The sequence below is a fragment of the Myotis nattereri genome (assembly GCF_964212035.1).
Source record: "Myotis nattereri genome assembly, chromosome: 3".
NCBI classification, from domain to species: domain Eukaryota; kingdom Metazoa; phylum Chordata; class Mammalia; order Chiroptera; family Vespertilionidae; genus Myotis; species Myotis nattereri.
In genome coordinates, this window is record NC_138077.1 from 130,771,414 (window position 1) to 130,791,497 (window position 20,084).

Below are 20,084 nucleotides of genomic sequence, written 5' to 3' on the forward strand. Positions count from 1 at the left end.
CGACAGAACTTTTCTTTGCTGGCTTCACGGCCTGTTCTGTTCTTCGGCTCCACATGAGGGCAGTGGGTGGGTGCTGACAGGGGAAGTCGAGGCAGGGCCTGAGTCAGCAGGGCTGCCCCGCTGACAGCGCAGAGCAGTCCCCGGGCTCCCGGACGGGAGGACTGAAGGCGGCGGCGGCGGCGGCGGCAGCAGTAGCAGCAGTGGGGGGTGCTGATCCCGGAGCTGTCACCTGCCGGGGGAGGTTGGTGCGGGGAAGACAGAGTGGGTGGGCGCTTGGGGGAGGGGCTGGCGAGGCATGGGCGGGGCTGGGCGGGAGGAGAGCCTCACTTTCTGTGTTTCTCCTCTTTGTCGCTGCTTTTGGCGCTGTTGTCCGTGTGGCTGTTGGGGTTGTTGCTGAGGTACATTTTGTCCATGGCCTTGAGGGCCTCGGTGAGATAGTTCTGCAGGGCCGTGACCGCGGCGCACACCGCCGGGCTGCCGAAGCCGTGGGAGATGAGGTTGAAGTGGGTCAAGCAGCTCTGGATGCCGGGCTCCAGGATGGGGTTGGGCCGCGAGTTCCCCAGAGGAGATCGGTCCTGAGCCAGCAGGTCGGTGAACTCTTTGCAGATCTGTCTGCAGCACAAGTGAAGCGGAGAGAGAGGGAGACATGAAACTCCTCTGGGGCAGCGCCAGCAGCAGAGATAACCTTTCTCCCTACGCTTAGCTCTGCCAGGATCTAGCAGACACTGACCTGACCCAAGACCCCCGCCCTAGAGACAGACCTGCAGGGGCCACGTGCTGGAAGACCCAGCAGTGTCCACTACCACGGCGCTGCTCCTTCTTTAAATATTTCACTAATGCGTTCCGTCTCTGCCTCTGTCTCTCTGCCCCTCCTCCCCCGGCGCCTCCCAGCTATACCAAACTTCTAACCCCTCCTTTCTTGCTCACACCAAACATCCCAGTCACTGGAAAACATTTCACACACGAGAAGAGAACAAAGGACAGTAAGAGGGACAAGGAGTCACACACAAGTCTCTCTTCAATAGCCAACAGCATGCGGCCATCCGCTGTCCTGTTGAAAACATTACAGAGACCCTCTCCTCTGATCTTCTAGCAGTTTGAGGGATGAAGTCTCCACTCATTCACCTTCTAATCAGTTGCATGTGAACAGAAAGGCAAAACTTTTCTTGGGATTATTCTGCCTTAAAAAAAAAAAAAGGCATGAAAACCCCATGACTTGGGGATATTCAGAGTGGTTTGGAGAAGAAGAAAGGGTCATTTCAGTTTCCCATTCCATGTCTTTCCCCATACATCAAAATAAAATAAAACGCTCTAGGGAAATTGTGAACATGGGCATGCTTCGAACCTCAGGAAAGAGGAGAAGTTGAAATATAGGAAGATGAGGCCTGCACACTGGAAGCCCTGTCTCTGAATGTGGGAAACAAGGATGAGCTGGGCCTTGGGGATGGAGGTAGGGTGGGGGTAGGGAGAAGGGAAAAGTGGGAGTGCTAGCAGGCTGCCTTCCCCAAGACTGATGATGTCCCCAGGCCAAACACTGTGCTGCCTGAGGCCGCAGCCTCTGCCCTCTGGTTCCATGCCTTCCTGTGACGTGGACTTTGATAATTAAAGGCTTCCAAACAAGCCTTTTAATGTCCAGAAAACATACCAAGACAGTCATTTTCTTTTCACATACCACCTGGAGAAGCCTATTCAACCCAAGCACCCATGGGAATATAACTAGGGGCCATTTTGAAACCTACTTGATATCTTGCCTGTGGGCTAAAACTTGTGGTGTGTGTGTCACTTTCCAGGAGAAAGGAAGCAAGAAATGGGATAGGGATTAGGGTTGAAACTAGGACAACTTCTGGTTTGCACATTTTGCAGGCCACTACTTAATCCTTGCCTTTGGATTAACAACTAAGGGTTTACATTGATAGAAGACAAAAACTGACTTGGGCAAGAAAAAGAAACCGATATAGACAAGCCTGTTTACTCTTTTGTTGACTTGATTCTGGTCATTCTGAAACAACAGTCACAAACCCACGCTCAACTTCTATCAAATCCCTACAATCCCCCACCCCCACACACACATTAATTGTTTGTGATGGGAAGGTGAGGCAGAAGAGATGGAAATACACAGAACAATTCTACTTGTACCTCCCCTTTAAAATAGATTATGATTTATCAGATTGTGTTTATCAATATTTACAACAACAAAGCTGACTAACACAAAAGGAAAAGAGAAAAGTGAGAGCAAATTTGATTTTTGTTTCTCTTCACAATGAAACCCTGAAGAGGTAAGCGCCTTACTTTGTAGCCAGGAGCATGTTTTTTCTTGTCACTTGCTCATTGGGATCGGAATGTTGTCGGTTGAGAAATTCAGCTACTGCTTTGGCAGGAAATTCGGTTTCACACACGTACCCAAAGTCCCTGGCTAGGTGGACGGCTTCTCCTGGCAAGAGGTGAGAGGAGGGAGGCGAGTGCAAGAGAATGTAGAGTTGGGATCAAAACTTCCTCCCAACTCCCTTATTTTCTTAAACCAGATGTTGAAGGAAACACAAAATACTTGTTTTCTCATTTCAGGCATTTTATTTCCTTCCCGGTAGATTCTGGTGGATGTAGTTATCAGGAAAAATGGCCACTTACCCTAGAAGGCCAAGATGATTTGAAAATGTAAATCTCATCCACTACCCCCATTCTCATCCCCACCCTGATAACATTGTCCCAACTTCTCTTTTAAAATGTTTCTTGTATTCCAACCTCACACCTATCAACGCATTCATAAATGGTATGCATAATTACTCCTTGAGCTTTTCTGCAAGGTAACAACTAAGGGTTTACATTTTAACTTGATCGCATATAATTATCTGTTCATTCAAACCGATTAACCAAGAGGATTTGAGGGTCACTCCACTGAGTCTGTCTGTGTTGTTGATTTTCGAATCTTTGGTTTTAATTTCCTGAACCAGTTGGTTTTTACTGCAGGGCTTCCTGCCATTAGCTCCAGCTCCGGAAGAACGCATGCGCCAATTAGAGCATCAAAGCCCTCTCCGCAGAGCTTGTTTCCATAAAATGGAGCGGATCACAAACAATAACAGTTCTCCAGAAACTGCCTCCCTGCTACAGGGCTCAACCCCAAAACCCACACATACTCTCACACTACACCCGAACTCATAACTACTTTTTTTTTTGCATATAGGTCTCTTAGAGTATGGATAGAGCATTTTCTATGTATTGGTATTATTTTTAATATAATGAATATAATGCTACTATAGATAGTTTCTGGCACTGAACAAATGCTTATTATTTAACAGTTAATATTATTGTCATCTTTGACACCATTATCAAATGGTACATAAGGTTCCTCCTCAAATTTACCGTTTTAAACATTTTTAGTTATTTACAAAGCTAGAAGTTGAATTCAACTGTATTACACCTCCTCAAATAGAAAATGTAAATAAGATAAAATGCCTTCTGTAAATATAAATGGCAGTTTTGAAATCTGCCTGATAATTTAAGTGCCTTTTTCCCTATAGCCATAAGGCATTTCCAGCAGAACACAAAGGAAAATGCAAGAGAGCTATATATTTATTCCAACACACTCAACTTAAGCCAATTTAGCATCAGAAAAACTTAACAGGAATCTAGAGGAAGCAGGAATCTGAGAAGATCCTGGTGACGGTGCATCTAGAGCAGGGAGTGAGGACAGGGTTGGCTTTTGTTTTTGAGGGGTTTGGAAGCATGCATGTGTGTGTTGTGTGTGTGTGCATGCATGCGTGCGTGTGTGTGTGTTTAAAACTGCCAGGAGAAACTTTTTGCAATGCTCATCTTTCTTTTTTCTTTTTATATCCAAACAATTCAAAGTCTAAAATCACTCACTTTTCTTCCCCTCCAAGTAAAGAAGCACAATTAAAGGAGAGATAAGGGAGCATATGTTTGGAAAACAAAAACTGAAAGGGTATATAACCCTGAGCTTTCAGGATGGTCTTAAATCAGGATGCAGGTCAAAGATTCCCAAATTAATTCAGGAAGTAATGGTCACGCATTTCTCAAATGCAGATGTCAGAATACCTTAAGTGATTTACTGCTGAGCTCTATAAGGGAGACAGGAACTTGGAGAATATGCAGTTCTTACATTTTCACATTGTTTAGGTCAGAATTGGGCTAGGGAGGTGTAATTTTGTGGCAGAGGGGAAGAGGAAAGGAGGGTAGGAATAAATGCAAATAGTTTTTTGACATGCAAGAATTTCATTCACTTCCTGCTTCGTTCTCTGGAAAAAAAAAAATGAAACTGCCCAATTGACACAAAATACAACCAAACATCTGGCCACTAAGTACTACCCATTTCCCCAGAAGAAACTTCCCTCTTGTTAGCAAGTAGACTCGCTTACCCTCCACTAGTGATGTGAGCAGGGTGACATTGGCAGCTTTGCGTCTCCCTGCTGGCAGATTTAATCCTATTTTGTCCAGCTTTTCTCTTAAAGATCTTCCTCCATTTTTAGACTTCGCCCTGTTTTGAAAATATAGGAAAGGGATTTAGAAAACATTGGGTTGCTCTGCATTATTATAGTAATTTTGACAGCTTCCTAAAATTAAGAATCACAGCCCCAAGATATTTAAGGGAGGGAAATCTAGGGAGAAATGGTACAGAAACATCACAGGAGACAAATGCTTGTTAAACTGTAAAGCATCGTCTGTCTTCAGTTATTATTGCAATTATTGTGGCAGGTTGGAAGGTTTTGAGTTCCCAACTCTCTGAAGAACCACAAACAAAAACAGCTCTCACCTCTAGGGTGTAAGGTACTTTTTAGTTCAACTGGTCACTGTATATTTTCCCTGTTGTTACAATCACATACATCCCAGTGGGGTCTTTAAATTGTCTTTGTAAGATCTGCTGTTAGGTTGTTCAGAGTAACCAAAGTTATCATCACTCTCACGTTTCTTGCTCTGGCTTTAGCCCCAACGGGGAATTCATTTCACCAACTGTTTACATGCCATGTCACCAGCCTAACAGGAAATGTCAAAAGCTGCTATCGGCCTTTAAAAATTTCACTGATTTTGAGACAATGGAGGCGGTTCTAAATAGATGTCTAAATAGACTTCCATAATCAGAAAGTGGTTAAGATAAATTGTTTAAATAAAACAGCAAATTAATTAATTTCAGATTTTATTCCCTACTCAAGTGCTCTTTAATTGTGTGGATTAGATTATACTCCCCTAGGTAAACAGTCTCCAATATTGGGGGTGGGGGAAGGGGAGGAAAAGGCAGAGGGCGGACTCAGATCTGTGACAGTGAGAGATTACAAAGGGACAGCCAAGTGACTGTGAAGGAGGAAGAAAAGGTTAAAATAGCTGATGTTAAAACCTTTCAAGAATGGTTTGATAGGCTTTGTATGGGATATACCTACCAGAGCAGAACCAAAAGTCTCATAGGTAGGTAAATGAATATCAAAAGGATAAAGTTTTGGTCTACTTTCTTATTTTAAAAAAAGGGGGTGGGGGGAGAAAGTATTTGTCTGGGAAAGCTCAACACAAGACCCTCGGTTGGGTGGAACCCTAGGAGGAAGAAGCCCACAGGAGGGAGAAACCTGCCCTGAGGGAAGATGCTCCACCTCACTGCCGCTTATAAAATCTTATCTACGAAATGAATCATTCCGACCTCGCAGGGGTGAGGCCACGTATGTAACATGTATTCGTCGGCAGGGACTGCACCTAATGCATTTAAACGTGCCTTGCGTGCTGCCTGGCACACATCGGGGCCGCCAGACATCGCGACCCTGAATGCAAGTGCCTTGGGCACGGGGAGTCACCTTCTGTCCGAGGTGGTAATGACCGGCGGGCATGGCGAGCTGACTCAAGAGAAAGCAGCTGTCTTCCACTTAAAACTCTATTCTAGGAACGACGGGTTACCCGTCGGAGACCCTACACGGAGGTAAAGAAAAGCGAGGCGCCCGAGAGGAAGTTTTCCAGGGCCAGCAAGGTGTGCGCAAGGAGGTAAAAGGCAGCTGCACGGCGCCCCGCGGCTGCCGCAGCCGGGACTGAGCTCACGGCGGAGCGAGCTGCGCGTGCGCGCCGGGCGGGGCGGGAGGAGCCGGAGGGCCCAGCGAGCGCGCGGCCGCCACCACCCGGGCGCGCGCCAGGCCCCACCCCCGCGCGGGGAGGGGCGGAGAAGGCGGACGCGCGCCGCCTAGCCCCGCCCCCAGCTCCACCCACTCCGTCCCACGCCTTCTCCCCGCCCCTTTCCTGTCCCGCAAAGGGAGGGCCGCGGCGCGAGGTCTGTCGGCGTCGCGGCCCGGCGCAGGCGCAGTGCCACCCGGGCCGCGGGCGGGGAGGTCGGGCCGCGCAGGCCTCACCTCCGCAGCACTCCGCCCAGCAGCGAAGCGTTGAGACACTCGGGCGGTGAGAGGCGCCGCTGTACTTCCGCCACCGTGACCTTGTACTTCGAGGTGGAGCTGAGGAGCGAGAGGCGACCCGGAACTGAACAGAAGACTTCGTTGGGGTTCACGACGCCACCGAAGAGGTTGTCCTTGTTAATGGGGATGGCGGAGACGGCGTTGCTGTTGGACTTGGACAGGGACACGGGGCCTGCGGAGACAGACCGGAGGCCGTGTGTGGGAGCCGAGGATCCCGGCCAGGAGCTGCCGGGCCCGCCTCTCCTCCCGGCCAGGGCAGGCGCCCCGGCTCGCGCGGCAGCCCCCCTTTTCTTCCAGCCCTGAAAACTGCATGGCTCTTTCCCACCTCCTGCCCTCCGCCGTCCTGGGATCAAGACTTCTCCTCGGCGGCCCCCACCCCCACCCCCCGGCCTGGAGGTGCCCCCACAGCCCACCGGCCAGCCTGTGCTTCTGCCCAGACCCTGTCCTGTTGTCAGGGTGCTGTCTGGAGCTGGTGGTGCCACTGCGAGCCGCTGAGCGCCAGCGTCCGAGGACGGGGGGCCCTAGACAAGGTGCTCCAGAGCGGGCTTGGGTGCAGGGGCGGGGATGACGTTTGCAAACCAAGAGCAAGGCAACTACGCGTCCTTTGGAGTTTGGTGGAATGAGGGGTTGAGTGTTGGGGGGAAATGACTTCATAAACCTGTCATTAAAATCAGCCCAGCGTTTAGATGGCAAATCAGCCTGTAAATGAGCATTTTCAGTTTTAAGGCAGCACCAAGCTGGGAAGTGGTTTGTTGACACACACAACACGTGCCCCATCCTTTGGAGAAATAGGCCCTTTCTTATGTTTAGTTCTGAGAACGACTCGAGTTTTGAAGAGCCACCCAAGCCCGGTTTTGTACTAGAAGGAAGGCTACACAGGCCCACCACGGAATACTTTGGTTGAGCAAATAGTTAATGGTCCTCTGCTCACGCGTCCTCATTGGGAAGGCAGGGAGGACACCTCACTAGCTAAATTCATTAGCTCTTCATTGTCGGACCCGTCAGAGTTAGAAAAAAATTTCAAGACCAGCAGAAAGTGTTCTAACGTTACATTTCTCGACACCAATATGATTCAGATGCATTCATAACCATTTAAGTACCGTATGCGTTTGTATTTTTAAAATCCCACATGGAGACATATATAATAATGTGTAAACATTCTCATTGCCTTACTCCTCCCTCTTTAATGGGATATTCTAGATGTATGGGGAGGTGGGGGGGGGGGGGGCTCTAGTTTTGGATAGATCACTTGTGACATTAATAGCTCTGGGGAGGCTAATAGAGACAATAGGAGTTAAACGAACTCTTGAGAGATTACTAATAAAAGAGCCAATTATCATGTCGACTTGGAAAGAGCATCTCTTAAGATTTATCCCTTGCACATCTAATTTGATGTGACAAAGACTTCACAGATGCAAAAATGAAACTCTAAACTCGCTAACAAACTGATTGGGGTTAGAAATGAAATGAGAACAGTTTTATATAGCACCATCCTCTGGTGGTGCCTAGAATCCTGAAATGTAACATAGCCACCATAACAACAACAACAACAACAAAGCTGCTGTGAATAGCATTTAATCCAGTAAACTTTATTTCTACTCACTAAATACAATACAAATTACAGATCCATCCAAATCACTGGACACTTAAAACAACTTTTGCTATGAACAATTATGCTAACAATACTGACATCTTCAAGATGCTAATTTTAACCAAAAGCCAAATTTTTGTTAACCTAATTCACAAAGTTTAAAAACCCTTAAAGAGCTAATGAGAAATTAAGTGGAAAATCATGAAAGGTTTTTTTTTTTTTTTTTCACTCTGCTAAGGAATGCTATGTCTCTTTATCATCTGCCCTTATATCAATAGTAAATTATTTGCACTGTTTTAGCATATCACTTCTTAACACTCCTGGCCACTCACACAAGCTATTAAAACGTTTCAAAATTGAAATGCCACTTCCAAATCGGTTAAACTATTACACATTTTATGTGTTTGTCCAGATATCATTAAACTAAATTAAATAATCAAATCATGAATCAGAACAAAGCTAGCCTGTTGCCATTGCTAACCTACTGAAAGCCGATCATTCAAGCATTGCTGTTCTATGCCTGTTTGCTAATTCTGAGCCTTTAGGAAAATCGTATTTGAAAAAAATAAATACAGCTCTGCAAGTTCTTTTAAATAGCACTATGCCTGTAAGGACATGCTTGGAATGCAAAAGGAAATGGCTTACCTTTCTTAATTACAGTTTGATCTGGGATGTTAATACCCGGGTCTTCTACATGCTGCAACAAAAGGATACACATGGATGTAAGTGTATAATCAAAACAAAAGGAAATGAATATTCCGTGCAAGATGGGGGGAGGGGAAGGTGTAGAATCAAAATTCCCCCCTTATAGTGACATTTATATATAAACATCTCATCTTGGCTTATTGGAATCTGGGGCTTTGCAACTCAAGAGGTTTCACTGCACACCCACGGCCAATTTCTCCTCCTCCAGCAAATAATTTGAGTTTGAAAGAAGTGGGGGTTGGGAATAAAACTTTCTTTGGAAATTAAAATCGAGTTCTGGAGCACCTAATCTTTTCCACAATCAGCTCAACCTTTTAAAATGCACCTAGCATTACTTTGGCGCCTCAGTGGCTTCGGACTTTTAGTGATTCAAGGGCTCAGCAGCAAAAGCCAGGAAACACAATAGAAATGACAGGCAGGACAGGGGTGCGCTGGAAACGCTTTAGGTAGTGTGATAAATAGCAAATGCAGACACACATCTTCACTTATGGGAAAATAATCATTTGTGTGATCTTTTTGAAAAAAAGGACTACTGCCTAAATTGGATATCAGAGAGGGATATAAATGATTTTTAAAAACAAACACAAAAAACGTTTGAGGTTGTTTCTGTTGTCCAACAGCAGATTTGTTGGGGTGGGGTTTTCTTTTTTTGCGGATGGATGGGTATATGTGTGTGCCAGAGTCGAAACGTGATTAGAAAGTAAAATGAAATCATGTTTTCTAATGCAGAAACTGACAGGCAATATAATGTCTGGCTGTGTTTACAAATTAGCACCAGGGCTGCTGAGATAGACGATTTCGCAATCGCTACCAAACACAGGCATTACCATTTAAAAAACTATTCCTTCCTTCTCTAGTCTTTGTCCAACAATAATACTGATTCAAACATTTTCCATTCTGTCTTGGATTTATGCTCCTGTTAATTGTGCCTGATCGCAATGATTCCGGGTGGATGGTACTAAGTTGCTTTATTACAGGTTTTATTATACTCAATGCTCTCATTTGTAACTCGCCTAAAGTGCTTCTGGATTTAAGTATAATTAAATTGAGAAATGTTCAGAAATGAGTACTGCTGCAGTTCTTGTGTTTTAACTATATGGGGAAATATGATCCCTTTATGCATGCACCCTAAACTCATAAAGTAAATGTAGTGTGGCATAATACTTTTATTTGTGTTATTTCTAGACCTTGTCCATACAGGGAAGACTGTTAAGTTTAAAACCCCACTGAGATATTAATGATTAAATAATTTTCACCATCGATTTGATTTTCTTAAATATTTAGCAGTCATTCTTATTAAAGGTTAACTGTTGCAGCAATGGGAAAATTGAAAACAACCCTTTTCCTGACCCAAATTCCTTTGAAAGAATTTTTTTCTTAAAAGGTGGGGAAGGGAGGGGGAGAGCAGCAACTGGGTTTCCTTGTTTTCATTTGATCTTTAGGTTAATTTCTCCTACTGACCAATTTCACCACAAAGAGTGACTATACAGGTGTTAAGAATTCACACCAACCACTTTCGAATTTTTGCAAAGTAGAGCAATTCTAATCCACAGTCGTCTCAAAAGCTTGCAACATTATTTTGCAATTCAAATATTTCCAAAGACCAGGCTAGGAAAAGGATTCAGAGAATCTTTGGGAAGAAGTAAAATGATCACAACTTCCAGGCTTGTTTTTTAATTGCGCTTTTCTCAACTATTGCTCCTCTCGTTTTCCTTCCCAAGAACTGCACAGTTTAGTATCAGCTTCTAAATACATGTTCGAACACACATACACATACCACACACACACACACACACACACACACACACACACACACACACACAATGCTTACTAAACCCCACATTGGATCAAGTTCCTACTTTTCTGCTTTCCATGCAAGGCTGCTAAACACAACCAACAAATTTCAGTGATTAACTGAGCTAAATGAGAGATATAATAAATTTTCTATTTTCCTATGTAACTTACAGTTTTAAATTCACCAAGCAAGCAGGTAAGTTCATCTGACCATTTTCTTTGCAATCTAATGCAGTAATCATTAAACTGTCAACGGACATATTGCTGCAATATTTGATGCAGTAATTTGAAATAGCATTTCAGCAAAAATCACATCCAGATACATTTCCTCTCCAAAGAAAAGCAGCATTAATAGAGCCTTTACAGCTTTAATAAAATTATTGGCTTGTTCTAATTCCATTTCAGGAAGGTTGTGAGGAAACCATAAATATGTAGAATTGAAGCAGAGATGCTGGTTTAAATTTAATTTTAGAAAGTATTTTCAAATTATCAATAGCTGGCTTACATTGTAAAGAGTAAATGTGCTAATATCATGCTTATTAAGAGATCATTTTAAACTACATTTATTGATAACTGAATTAAAACAAGTAATGTTGCTCAATAGTTTCAGAACATTTAATTTAATATGGGGTGTAGCAGGTTCTGATAGGCGTTTGGAACCCAGCTAATGATTTATGAGGCCAGCACTTAGCACCCCTAGGAAGAGAAGAAGGCTGCATTTTAATGTCCCTCTGCTCAGATTTGCTACTTAACTCTTCCGTAATCAGGGTAGGGGATACACACAACTTTCAGATATCACTAATGCTTATGAAATCCGGTAAAATTAATTTTTCAGTATGTCTTTTACACTTTCTTTTGAGTTGCCAGAGCATTTAATGAGCTCTTTCGGTTGAATTTAACATCTTTTTCAGGACAGGGGGAAATCCCAGCGCCAGACTCAGAGGTGGAATTAGATCCTCTCCCAATCGAAACAGTTTACTGTCTTGGCGAGGGGGAGATATTGTGACATTCATCTGATTTATTTGCGTCGGTGGAAATGGTAATGCTGGCATTGTCTGGAAGATTTCCAGGAACCATTGTTCTAGGGGCAGAACTCATTTTTAATTTTTAAAATTCGGTTGTCTATGTGGGTCCTGAAAGCGCCCGCCCCAAAAATAAAATGAGATTTTGAAAAAGTGAACACACTGGAGAAAACCCGGGCCCACCGGCTGTGCATCCCCGGCATCTTCTCTGGGAGGGGGCACGGGCTGCACTCCCTCTCGCGCCGTCCGCGCGGCCTCTTACCGGGACGTCCTCGATGGCGTGAGGTAAGGAGTGGATCGGGAGGTCTCCGAGTCCGGAGCCCAGCCCGTGCGGGCCGTGCAGGAGGTCCTCGTGCCGTCGGTAGTCCCTGCGAGGATCCAGGCCAGACAGCTGGTGGGGCAGCCCCCGGTGCGTGTGCAGGAGCCCGGCCTCCTGGCTCTGCCTCTGGCCCGGCCAGCCCGGGTGCTGCGGCTGCGGCTGGGCGTGCAGGGGGTTCAGGCTGTAGGGGTCGTTGACGTGGGAGTAAGGATCTTGCGACTGGGAGTAGATAGGCTGGTAGGGCGGGGGGAAGTAGGGGGGCTGGAAGTCGGCATTGGGGGTGTGGGACAGCGGCGGGGCGCTCGTGTAGGGAGATTGACCTACAGTGCCCAGCTGGGGCAACCGTGCTGTCCCGTTGCTGGTGCCGTCGTGACGGTCCTAGGAGAGAGCGAGAGGAAAGCGAAGAACAAGCAGTCAGGCGTCGGGCTCCGGCTGTCCAGGCTGAACCCACTCCGCAGGGCCGCGTGGGAAAGCGCCCCTGCCCGGCGGCAGGCCGCAGAAACGCGCTCCCAGGTGCTCCTTTTGGAAAATACCCCAGAAGTGAAACGGGCCCTTCCAAAAACGCGGGGAATGAGACTGGGCAAGTGTGGGGCGGAAGAGACTCTCCTTAGCTATATCTTTCCACGGTCGGGCCGGATAGAAAAGGGCCTCCCAGAATGGAGCCACGATAAGCTGCGGCGAGAAACCTCCCTTCAGCAAAATTAAAATTCCTACTAAATATTAAACAGCAGAAGCGCCACACACACACACACACACACACACACACACACACACACACACACCATTTGAACTGCGTTGTTTACCTCGTTCCATTTATTTGGAGGGAAAAATCATACCCGTTCAAAGACTATTAGCATTTCATGACTATTTAAATAGAAACATTTCGTAGTGGGGCTATAACGAAGCACGTTTAAATGACCAGCTTAAAGAAGGTTTTAACTGCAGGTTGGGGTGGGGCGGGGGGGAGACTCTGCCTTTTCCGTTCCCTCAGTTAAAAGCCCCTTTCTCCCCGGCGTTCGATTTACCACATGGATGGGGACGTCTAGTCCAGGTTTAAAATAGACTCAGCCCTCTTGGGTTTAATGAGAGAGGTGCACCCCGGGGCGGGGGCCCCCACCCCTCCCACCCCAGCCGCAAAAGGCAGGAGAAACGCCTGACTTTCTGTTCCTCTATTGAAATTCGCTTGCAAAACAAGTGAACAGAGTTGATTCCGGGGAATGCGAACCCTCGGAGGTGCAGCCTCGGCCCCTAGGGTAAGGGGCACATGGGGCTATGTTTTTTTGGGGTGCAAACGGATTTAGCATCAAACGTTGAGCACATCTCAGGAACAAGTGAAGACGCAAGGAAATAAAGATGAACATGGCGAGAAACACGCCTCGGGGAGTAGCGGCGAGGTAGGTCTGCGCGCCGGGAGATGTGGAGCAGAGACGGGGGAGTTGAGGATGGCAAAGAGCAAAGAGGGAAATGCAGATGGAAGGGGCGCCCGGCTGGAAACCTGGTGGCGAAACCCGAGGTCTCGCGCAGCTCCGCCGCACCAGGTTTCCAGCTTAGAATTCCGAAGGAAACGGGGGTGGGGGTGGGGGTGGGACTCACCATAGCTGAAAAACTGTGAACTAACATCTGCGAAGAGTCTGGGGTACCGAGTCAGGGTGGAAAAAAACAAGCAAGCCCGGAGAGCCCGGCTGCCCCGCAGCCCGAGGACGCCCCACACAAAAGGCGCCGGGAGTCCGGCGCCACCCTCGGCTCCGGTCACCGCGCCGCCGCTCCCGCTAGCGCCGGAGCCCCGCTCTGGTCCATCCGAACTTGAACCACCGATTCGAGCGGCGCCTTCGGCAGGTCGAACCCCTCGGTCTCTATCTTGCCGTGATCGGTTGTGATTCAAAGTTCCTTAGAAAACGAAAAGCCCCCCCAGAAGAAAAAGTGTGTGTCTGTGTGTGTATGCGTGCGCGCGTGTTCCTTAATCCGTGTCTCCCCTCTTTTCTTAGTGGCGGCTCCGCTTGAGCTTCTAATAACCGCGCCGGGCAGCGTTCCTGGAGCCTCCTAATAGCAGATATTCATGACTATTAATGTTACACGAATACTTAATAAGGGAAGAATGCCTGGAAATCGAGCGTGAAGCGGAGAGGCAACTCGCGCTGGAGCCGGCTCTCAATGCAGTCCATTGACGGGAGCCTCAGTGTAGCAAATCGGAGGCGGGGAGCGGGAGCGCGAGAGACAAAAAGCGGGCGAGAGAGGGAGCGGGCGAGCGCGCGGGGGGCAGCGGCGCAGCGTCTGGCGAATCACAGGGAAGGGGCCACATTTTAAAAGGTTGCAGGGCATGCAAAAGTGAAAGAGAAAGAGGGAGCGAGGGAGACAGAGGGAGAGAGTGCAGAGAGGGAGGATGTGTCTGCGTGCGTGTGTGAGAAAGAAAGTGTGGGCGAGGGAGAGAAGCCGGGACTGGGAAGAAGGGAGGAGGAAAGGAGGGAGAGCCCGGCTGGAGGGAGGGAGGGAAAGAGGGAGGGAGGGAGGGGGGACGAGAGGGAGGGGGCTGAGTCGGAGCGCGCGGAGGGGGAGGCCGCGGGGAAGGGGGAGGGGGGAGAGGAAGCGAGTGAGGACAATCGGACCTAAAAGGCTGGAGCAGACCTCGGGAGAGCGTGGGGGCCGCGCGTCGCCGGCTGGAGCTACCGGGGACCGTGTCCGGGCGTTCCACGGGCTCTCGGCACCGGAGGCGCCTCCCCGCCCTCTCCGGCCGCGAGCTCCTCCGCTCCGCAGCCGGGCCTGGGACTCGGGATTCGGCCGCGCGCCGCCTCGCCGCTCCTCCATGTCCCGGGGCCCCACCCGGGCCTGACCCTCGCCTCGGCTGCCGCTGGAGCCTCCCTCGAACCCCCGGGGCTGTGCGCTCTGCCGCCCCGCCCTCGGCTCTCCAGGGCAGGGGCTCCGGGAGGGGAGCCGGGACGCGGCCCCGGGCGCGCAGACGCGAGGCTGCCCAGCCTGGACGCCGCTGGCGCGGACTCCCGGCTCAAACCCGTCCGACTGGCTGGGCCACTCCCGCCCGTGCCCCCCCCCGCCCCCCCCCCCCGGGATGACACGGCTCGTTCTCTCCCTGAGCGGCTAGGCTGCCGCCGCTGCCAGCCTGCCCGCCGGGTTGTCAGAACAAGCGGCACCTCGCCTCCTGCGTGTCCCTGCAGAGCCCCGACATAATTAGACAGCCCCGAGCCGGCTCGGAAACCCGAAATCCCTGCTCCGGCACTCGCCCGCCGCGGCCAAAGTTGTTGAAACAGCCTTCACTCTGTTTTCTTCCCCGTCTCGTTTCTCATCATTTTTTCCCTCTTTTTCGCCTCACTCACACACACGCACACGCGCCCCCACAGGGTCTCTCTCTGGGGGTGCAAGTTCCTCGCCTCCCTCCCAGGTCCCACAGGCGCCCAGCGCCGCGCGGAGGCCCGGACGCCGCCAACCCAGCGTGCAGCGCCGGGAGCCGGGCTTGGGCCTCGGAAAAAGTGAGCGCCCCAGCCTCCGGCCACAGCCCGGCCGGGACAACCCGCCTAAGACTTAAGGACTGAGTTTCACCCCGATTCGCTCGCCAAGGGCACCCCCGCTCTGAAAACAAAGCAGCTGGTCTGACGTGGGGTGTCTGCCCCCCGCGCCGCGCACAACAGGAGCCCCGGAGAAGCGCCCGTCTCCGAGGGACGTCACCCCGTGCCCCAGGGGGGTGGGGAGAGCGGAGAGAAAGGGCCCGGGAAAGGAGCGAGATTTAAAATCGTCTGCGAATAGGAGGGGAAGGGAGACTGGCGGCACCACGTTCACAGAAACCCAGGTTCCGATTTCGGGGCAGACAGGCCCCCTGCCGCTGCGCCCGCGCAGACCTCCCTGCCTGGCGCTCCCAGCTCCCATGCCAACGAGAAAGAAAGGGGGGAAAGAGCAAAAGCCGGGACTGCCGCCTCTTTATTTAGGTAATCTCCGGCCGCGGCCCCCTCCCCCTCTCGTGACTCATCGACTCCTCTCGGCCGGGGCGGTACGGGCTCCTGGAGCGGCGGCCGCCTGGCCGGGTCTCAGGGCCTCCGGCGCGCGGACCGGTAGTGCCCGGGCTTCCCCGGCTCCGGGAACCCGAGCTCCCGGGACCCTGCGTTTTTTAACGGCTCCATTGGCCCCGCTGGCTCCTCGCACCGGAGGTCGCGTGTAGCCCCGCCGGGATTCCCACGGTGACGCCGCCGACTGCCGGGCGGCCGCCGGGGCAGAGGCGTGGGGACCCGGGAGCCGGGAAACTCCGAGCCGCGCCGCCCCCCACCCCCACCCCGTGGAGGCGCCAACCGAGTGCTCAGAGAGAAGCGGCGCGGAACTTCCTGAGCAGCGGGAGCACCTGGAGCGGCCCGCGGCAGTTGGGAGAGGAGTGATCGCACCCTGAACCCGCTGAAAGGGAGATGCGGCCCCCCTTTCCACAGAGAAATGAGCCTTTTTATAAAAAAAGGTTGGGGGAGGAATAAATAAGCCAGTAAATAAACAAGCAAACAAACATGAAGGATCAGAGAGGAAGTTAAAAAAGGTAAAGGGTTTTCTCTTTCCTTTCTCTTCCTGGTGACTTGGGCTCCCAGAACCTCGCCAGAGAGGCACGCGGAGCGCACGGGCGCGTGCCCCAAGGCCAGCAATCGCTTCCAAAACCCATGCTGGTCTCTCCTCTCCCTCGTCTCGGGCACAGGCAATGTTGCTCAGAAAAGGGGGGAAAGTGGGGCACAGGCTTCGAAGGGGCGACATGAGAAGGGGAGCGCCCGCTGGCTCGCTGTCCGACCTCTCCCCGGCATCCTTCGGGCGAATCGGAGAGGCGGGCGCGGCGCGGGGCGAAGTTTGTCCACCCGCACTTCTCAGCGGGCTGCGAGGAGCGGAGGTGCGGAGGGGAGAGCTCGGATCCTGAGGCCGCGAGGAGAACTGAGCCGGCGCCGCGCTTACCTCGCAGTCCTCGTACTTGATATTATCCGTCAGTTTCCAAAGCATTTTCATGGATCGGCGTGAACTGATTGGCCCCCTCTCTGCCTCGCACCCAAGTGCAGCTACTCGCGGGGTAAGCGCAAAGTGCCGGCTGTGACGGTGAGCGGAGGAGGAGGAGGAGGGAGAAGAGGAGGAGGAGGGCAGAAAGGGGGAGGAGGAGGTCGAGGAGGAGGAGGGTGAGGAGGAGGAGGCGAGAAGGGAAAGAGCTCCCGTGTGCGCTCGGAGGTCTCCCTCTAATGGTAGAAACTTTTCCCTTTTCCAGCTCTTTACCCACAGCCTAATCGCCTCATTAGCATATCAACAATAATCCAATTGCTCGCCAGCTCGACTATCTGCCTCCGAACCAGGTATAAAGGCCTCTTGGAGCCGCCAACTTGCTCCCGGAGCGCACGCCCGGCCGGTGAGCCCTGGAAAGCTCCCGAGCCCCGCCTCGCGCCCCTGCCCGTCCCCCCACCCCCAGTCCGCCCCAGCCCCCCACGCCGTCCCCTCCTAGAGGGAGCAGCCCGGCGCAGAGGCCAGGCGCTCAGCGGCGCTCCTCCACCTCTGGTGCTAAGAACGGCGCTGTCCTTCCGGCCCCCTCCCATTTTATTAGAAATTATCCTTTTGGCAATTAAACATAACCACCACACCAAGATCAGCGAAGTCACGCCAGGATTTTTGCCCAAGAAAAGATCGCCTCCGCCGGGCAGCCACCACCTCGGGCCGGAGCGTTGGGAGTTTTATTGGCTTTGTGCTTCACCCCCAGGTCGGAGGTTTTGCCAAACGGCCTCCGTCGCTCGGCTGGGGTTTGCGATTCTTTAATTGCAGCGTGTAAAATAAAAATTGTACCCTGAAGAGGTTACTTGACAGCTCCAGGAGTTAAATGATTTTCCTCCCGTTTGTATGGAGCCAGGGCCGAGTGATAACTCTACGTGGTGTTTGGACTGAGGGCTTCCTGGGCGGGCTGTGGACAAGGACACGGAACTCCTAGAGAGGCTCCAGTCGCTTCTGGAGTTGAGCCGGAATACTGACATGTGTGCACTTGCATGCATCCAAATAAGTAGCTGGGAACCAACTCTTCGCTGTGCTAATCTGCTCCAGTTTTCCCAAGATTCTCCTTTTTAATTAAAGCAGGGAGAGTTCCTTCATGATTTGGTGATGTTGCCCACGCGGGCGGGCGCGCTCGGGGCGCAGTGCCCGGCTGCCCCGGAACCGAAGACCGGCCCGCCATTCCCTCGGCCAACCGGTCTAGGCTCTCCCCCTCTACCCAGGGGCCTGCTCACCCCAGGGCTGTATTTTTTCTTCAGTTTTAGAAAAATTTTTAAAGAGGAAAGAAAAAACAAAGACTGATACTCAAAAGACAGAGTAGTCCGTTTCTCTGGCTGAGCTTGTTAATAGCCCTCCACAAAAAACTTTCTTTCTCCCGCTTGAATACCGAAAACTCCCCAACAACAGAAGGTCTCGCCTCAGAGCTGCTCGACTAGCGACCTCAGATCCCCTCTGGCCCTGTTTCTTGACAACCCCTAAGCCTCCCGGATTTCCACAGTGTCCTCAAAGCAGGGTAGAGGCCGTTGAAAATCGGAGCTTTCTCTAACAGGTGGAAGAAGGCGGAGGAGAGGGGACCCCTCCCCGCAAGCCTTGCGGAAGGGCAATTCTCCCCCCGGGGGACCGCAACAAATTTCCCAAGCCAGGCAGAGCGGGCCAGAGGCCCCCAAAAAGTTAGAAGGAAGACTAGAGCTACAGGGGAGATTTAGACCCGGAGCGACTCCCTCCCCACATCTGAGCGCTCCCCTGCCCTTCCTCCCTGCTCCCCGCCTCAGAAGACCAGCATAGTCTCTGGGCTGAGCCCAGCTTGCGGCTCCCCAGGCACCTTACTCAGGAAAGGGTCAGCTCTAGTGCGGGCACACTCGCCCTCTGGGGCTGCCCCGGGGTTCACTTTAAGTGGGGAGATGGGCCGCTGGCAGGACTGACACCTCCCCAGCCGGGGCAGCAGACGCAGAGCGTGATCTGTAGGCCAAACCCCAGGCCTGGGAGCATGGATTTTCCACCCCTACACTGCGCTACCGCGCGTTTAGAGGAACTCTTGTTTCGCTTTCTTTCTTTCAGTGTGCGGCCTGGGGAAGGCAGAGGCCCTTCATCTTTTCACCCAGCCCCTCTCGCTGCTCCGCACCCCGCCGACCTCCGGCTCCGCACCAGCCAGAGCTGCTAAACTGTTGTTGTATTCCCGCCGAGGGCGCCTTTGAGGTGCAGATTGGGGCCTGCGGGCTCAGCGCCTCCGCCAGAGTTCTGGGCACCAAAGAAAGGCCGGGGCAAGCACCCCGTCACCCCTGGAGCCAGCGGAGGGGCCTGAGAGTGCGCGCCATTACCACCACAAGTCGCTTGTTTGCATGTCAATGGTCCCGCCTAGCCGGCACCCCGGGACGGCAGCGCCAGGCCTAGGGTTAGGGGGTCCAGGCCAGATTTGGGGCCGTGGAGAAAGTAAGAGCAAGTATCTGTGTGAGAGACAGAGATACGGAGAGAAACAAAGAGACAGCGAGAGCCAGAATGACTCTATTTTCTTCCGTTGTCACTACCCAGTAGGACCCAGCAGCCCAACAGGACAACCCCAGAGCATCCCCCTCCTCCGGACCCCAAATCCTCAGCGCGGCACTCAAGATCCAGGCTTCCCACCGCGTGCCAAACAGTGAGCCCGCAGGAGCCAGGCCCTGGGCTCACTCCTTTCCCCTCAGGCTGTAAGCTTACTGCTTCGGGACCTGGGCTGGGCCTACTGGAGGCCTAGACCCAGGCCCAGCCTTCACTCCCAGCGCCTTCTCGCCACCGAGGAATTCAGAATTCTGCAACAAAGTTCTTCCGGCTTGAGGAGAAAACCTAAACACCTCTGCCAAAGAACTTCCCTAATCTTCACCCCCCAGAGAAGAGAATGAAGAAGAGCCCTGAGGCCCACAGGGACAAGGGAAAGAAAGGTGTGCTACCCCAGGATTTGTATTTGGTGTGAGATTTGCATCTCTAAACCACAAAGTTAGTCTAACTTTGGGGATGACATTTTATTTAGTGAGATTTACCAGGTGGGGAGAGGCATAAGAGCTCACGGTTGATTTTTTAAAAAGTGTATGGAAATAAATTAGTATTGAGAGATGACTTCCTTTCCCCAAACTCCAATGAATGCAGTGAAGACAGGACTTCTCTGAACTTTTATTGGCCCAAATGTGAAACAAGTGAAAGAACTCCACCCGCAAGGAGTAGGCCTCGCCTTTTCTTTGGGACGATCAGGGCGTTTGGTTCCAATGGACCCGCAAACTTTTAGGCACATGGAGCCTCGC

General features: G+C 51.3%; 1 protein-coding gene across 1 annotated transcript; it reads right to left on the reverse strand.

The window, feature by feature from the left end:
- Window positions 1-323: 323 nt before the first annotated feature.
- Window positions 324-16,797, reverse strand: TFAP2A (transcription factor AP-2 alpha; the record flags this gene model as incomplete). The annotated part of the gene is made up of 7 exons (XM_081085602.1): window positions 324-612; window positions 2,290-2,431; window positions 4,371-4,489; window positions 6,333-6,564; window positions 8,629-8,680; window positions 11,767-12,201; window positions 16,747-16,797. 7 exons carry the CDS (start codon window positions 16,795-16,797, stop codon window positions 324-326), a joined length of 1,320 nt encoding a protein of 439 aa, XP_080941728.1.
- Window positions 16,798-20,084: the final 3,287 nt, after the last annotated feature.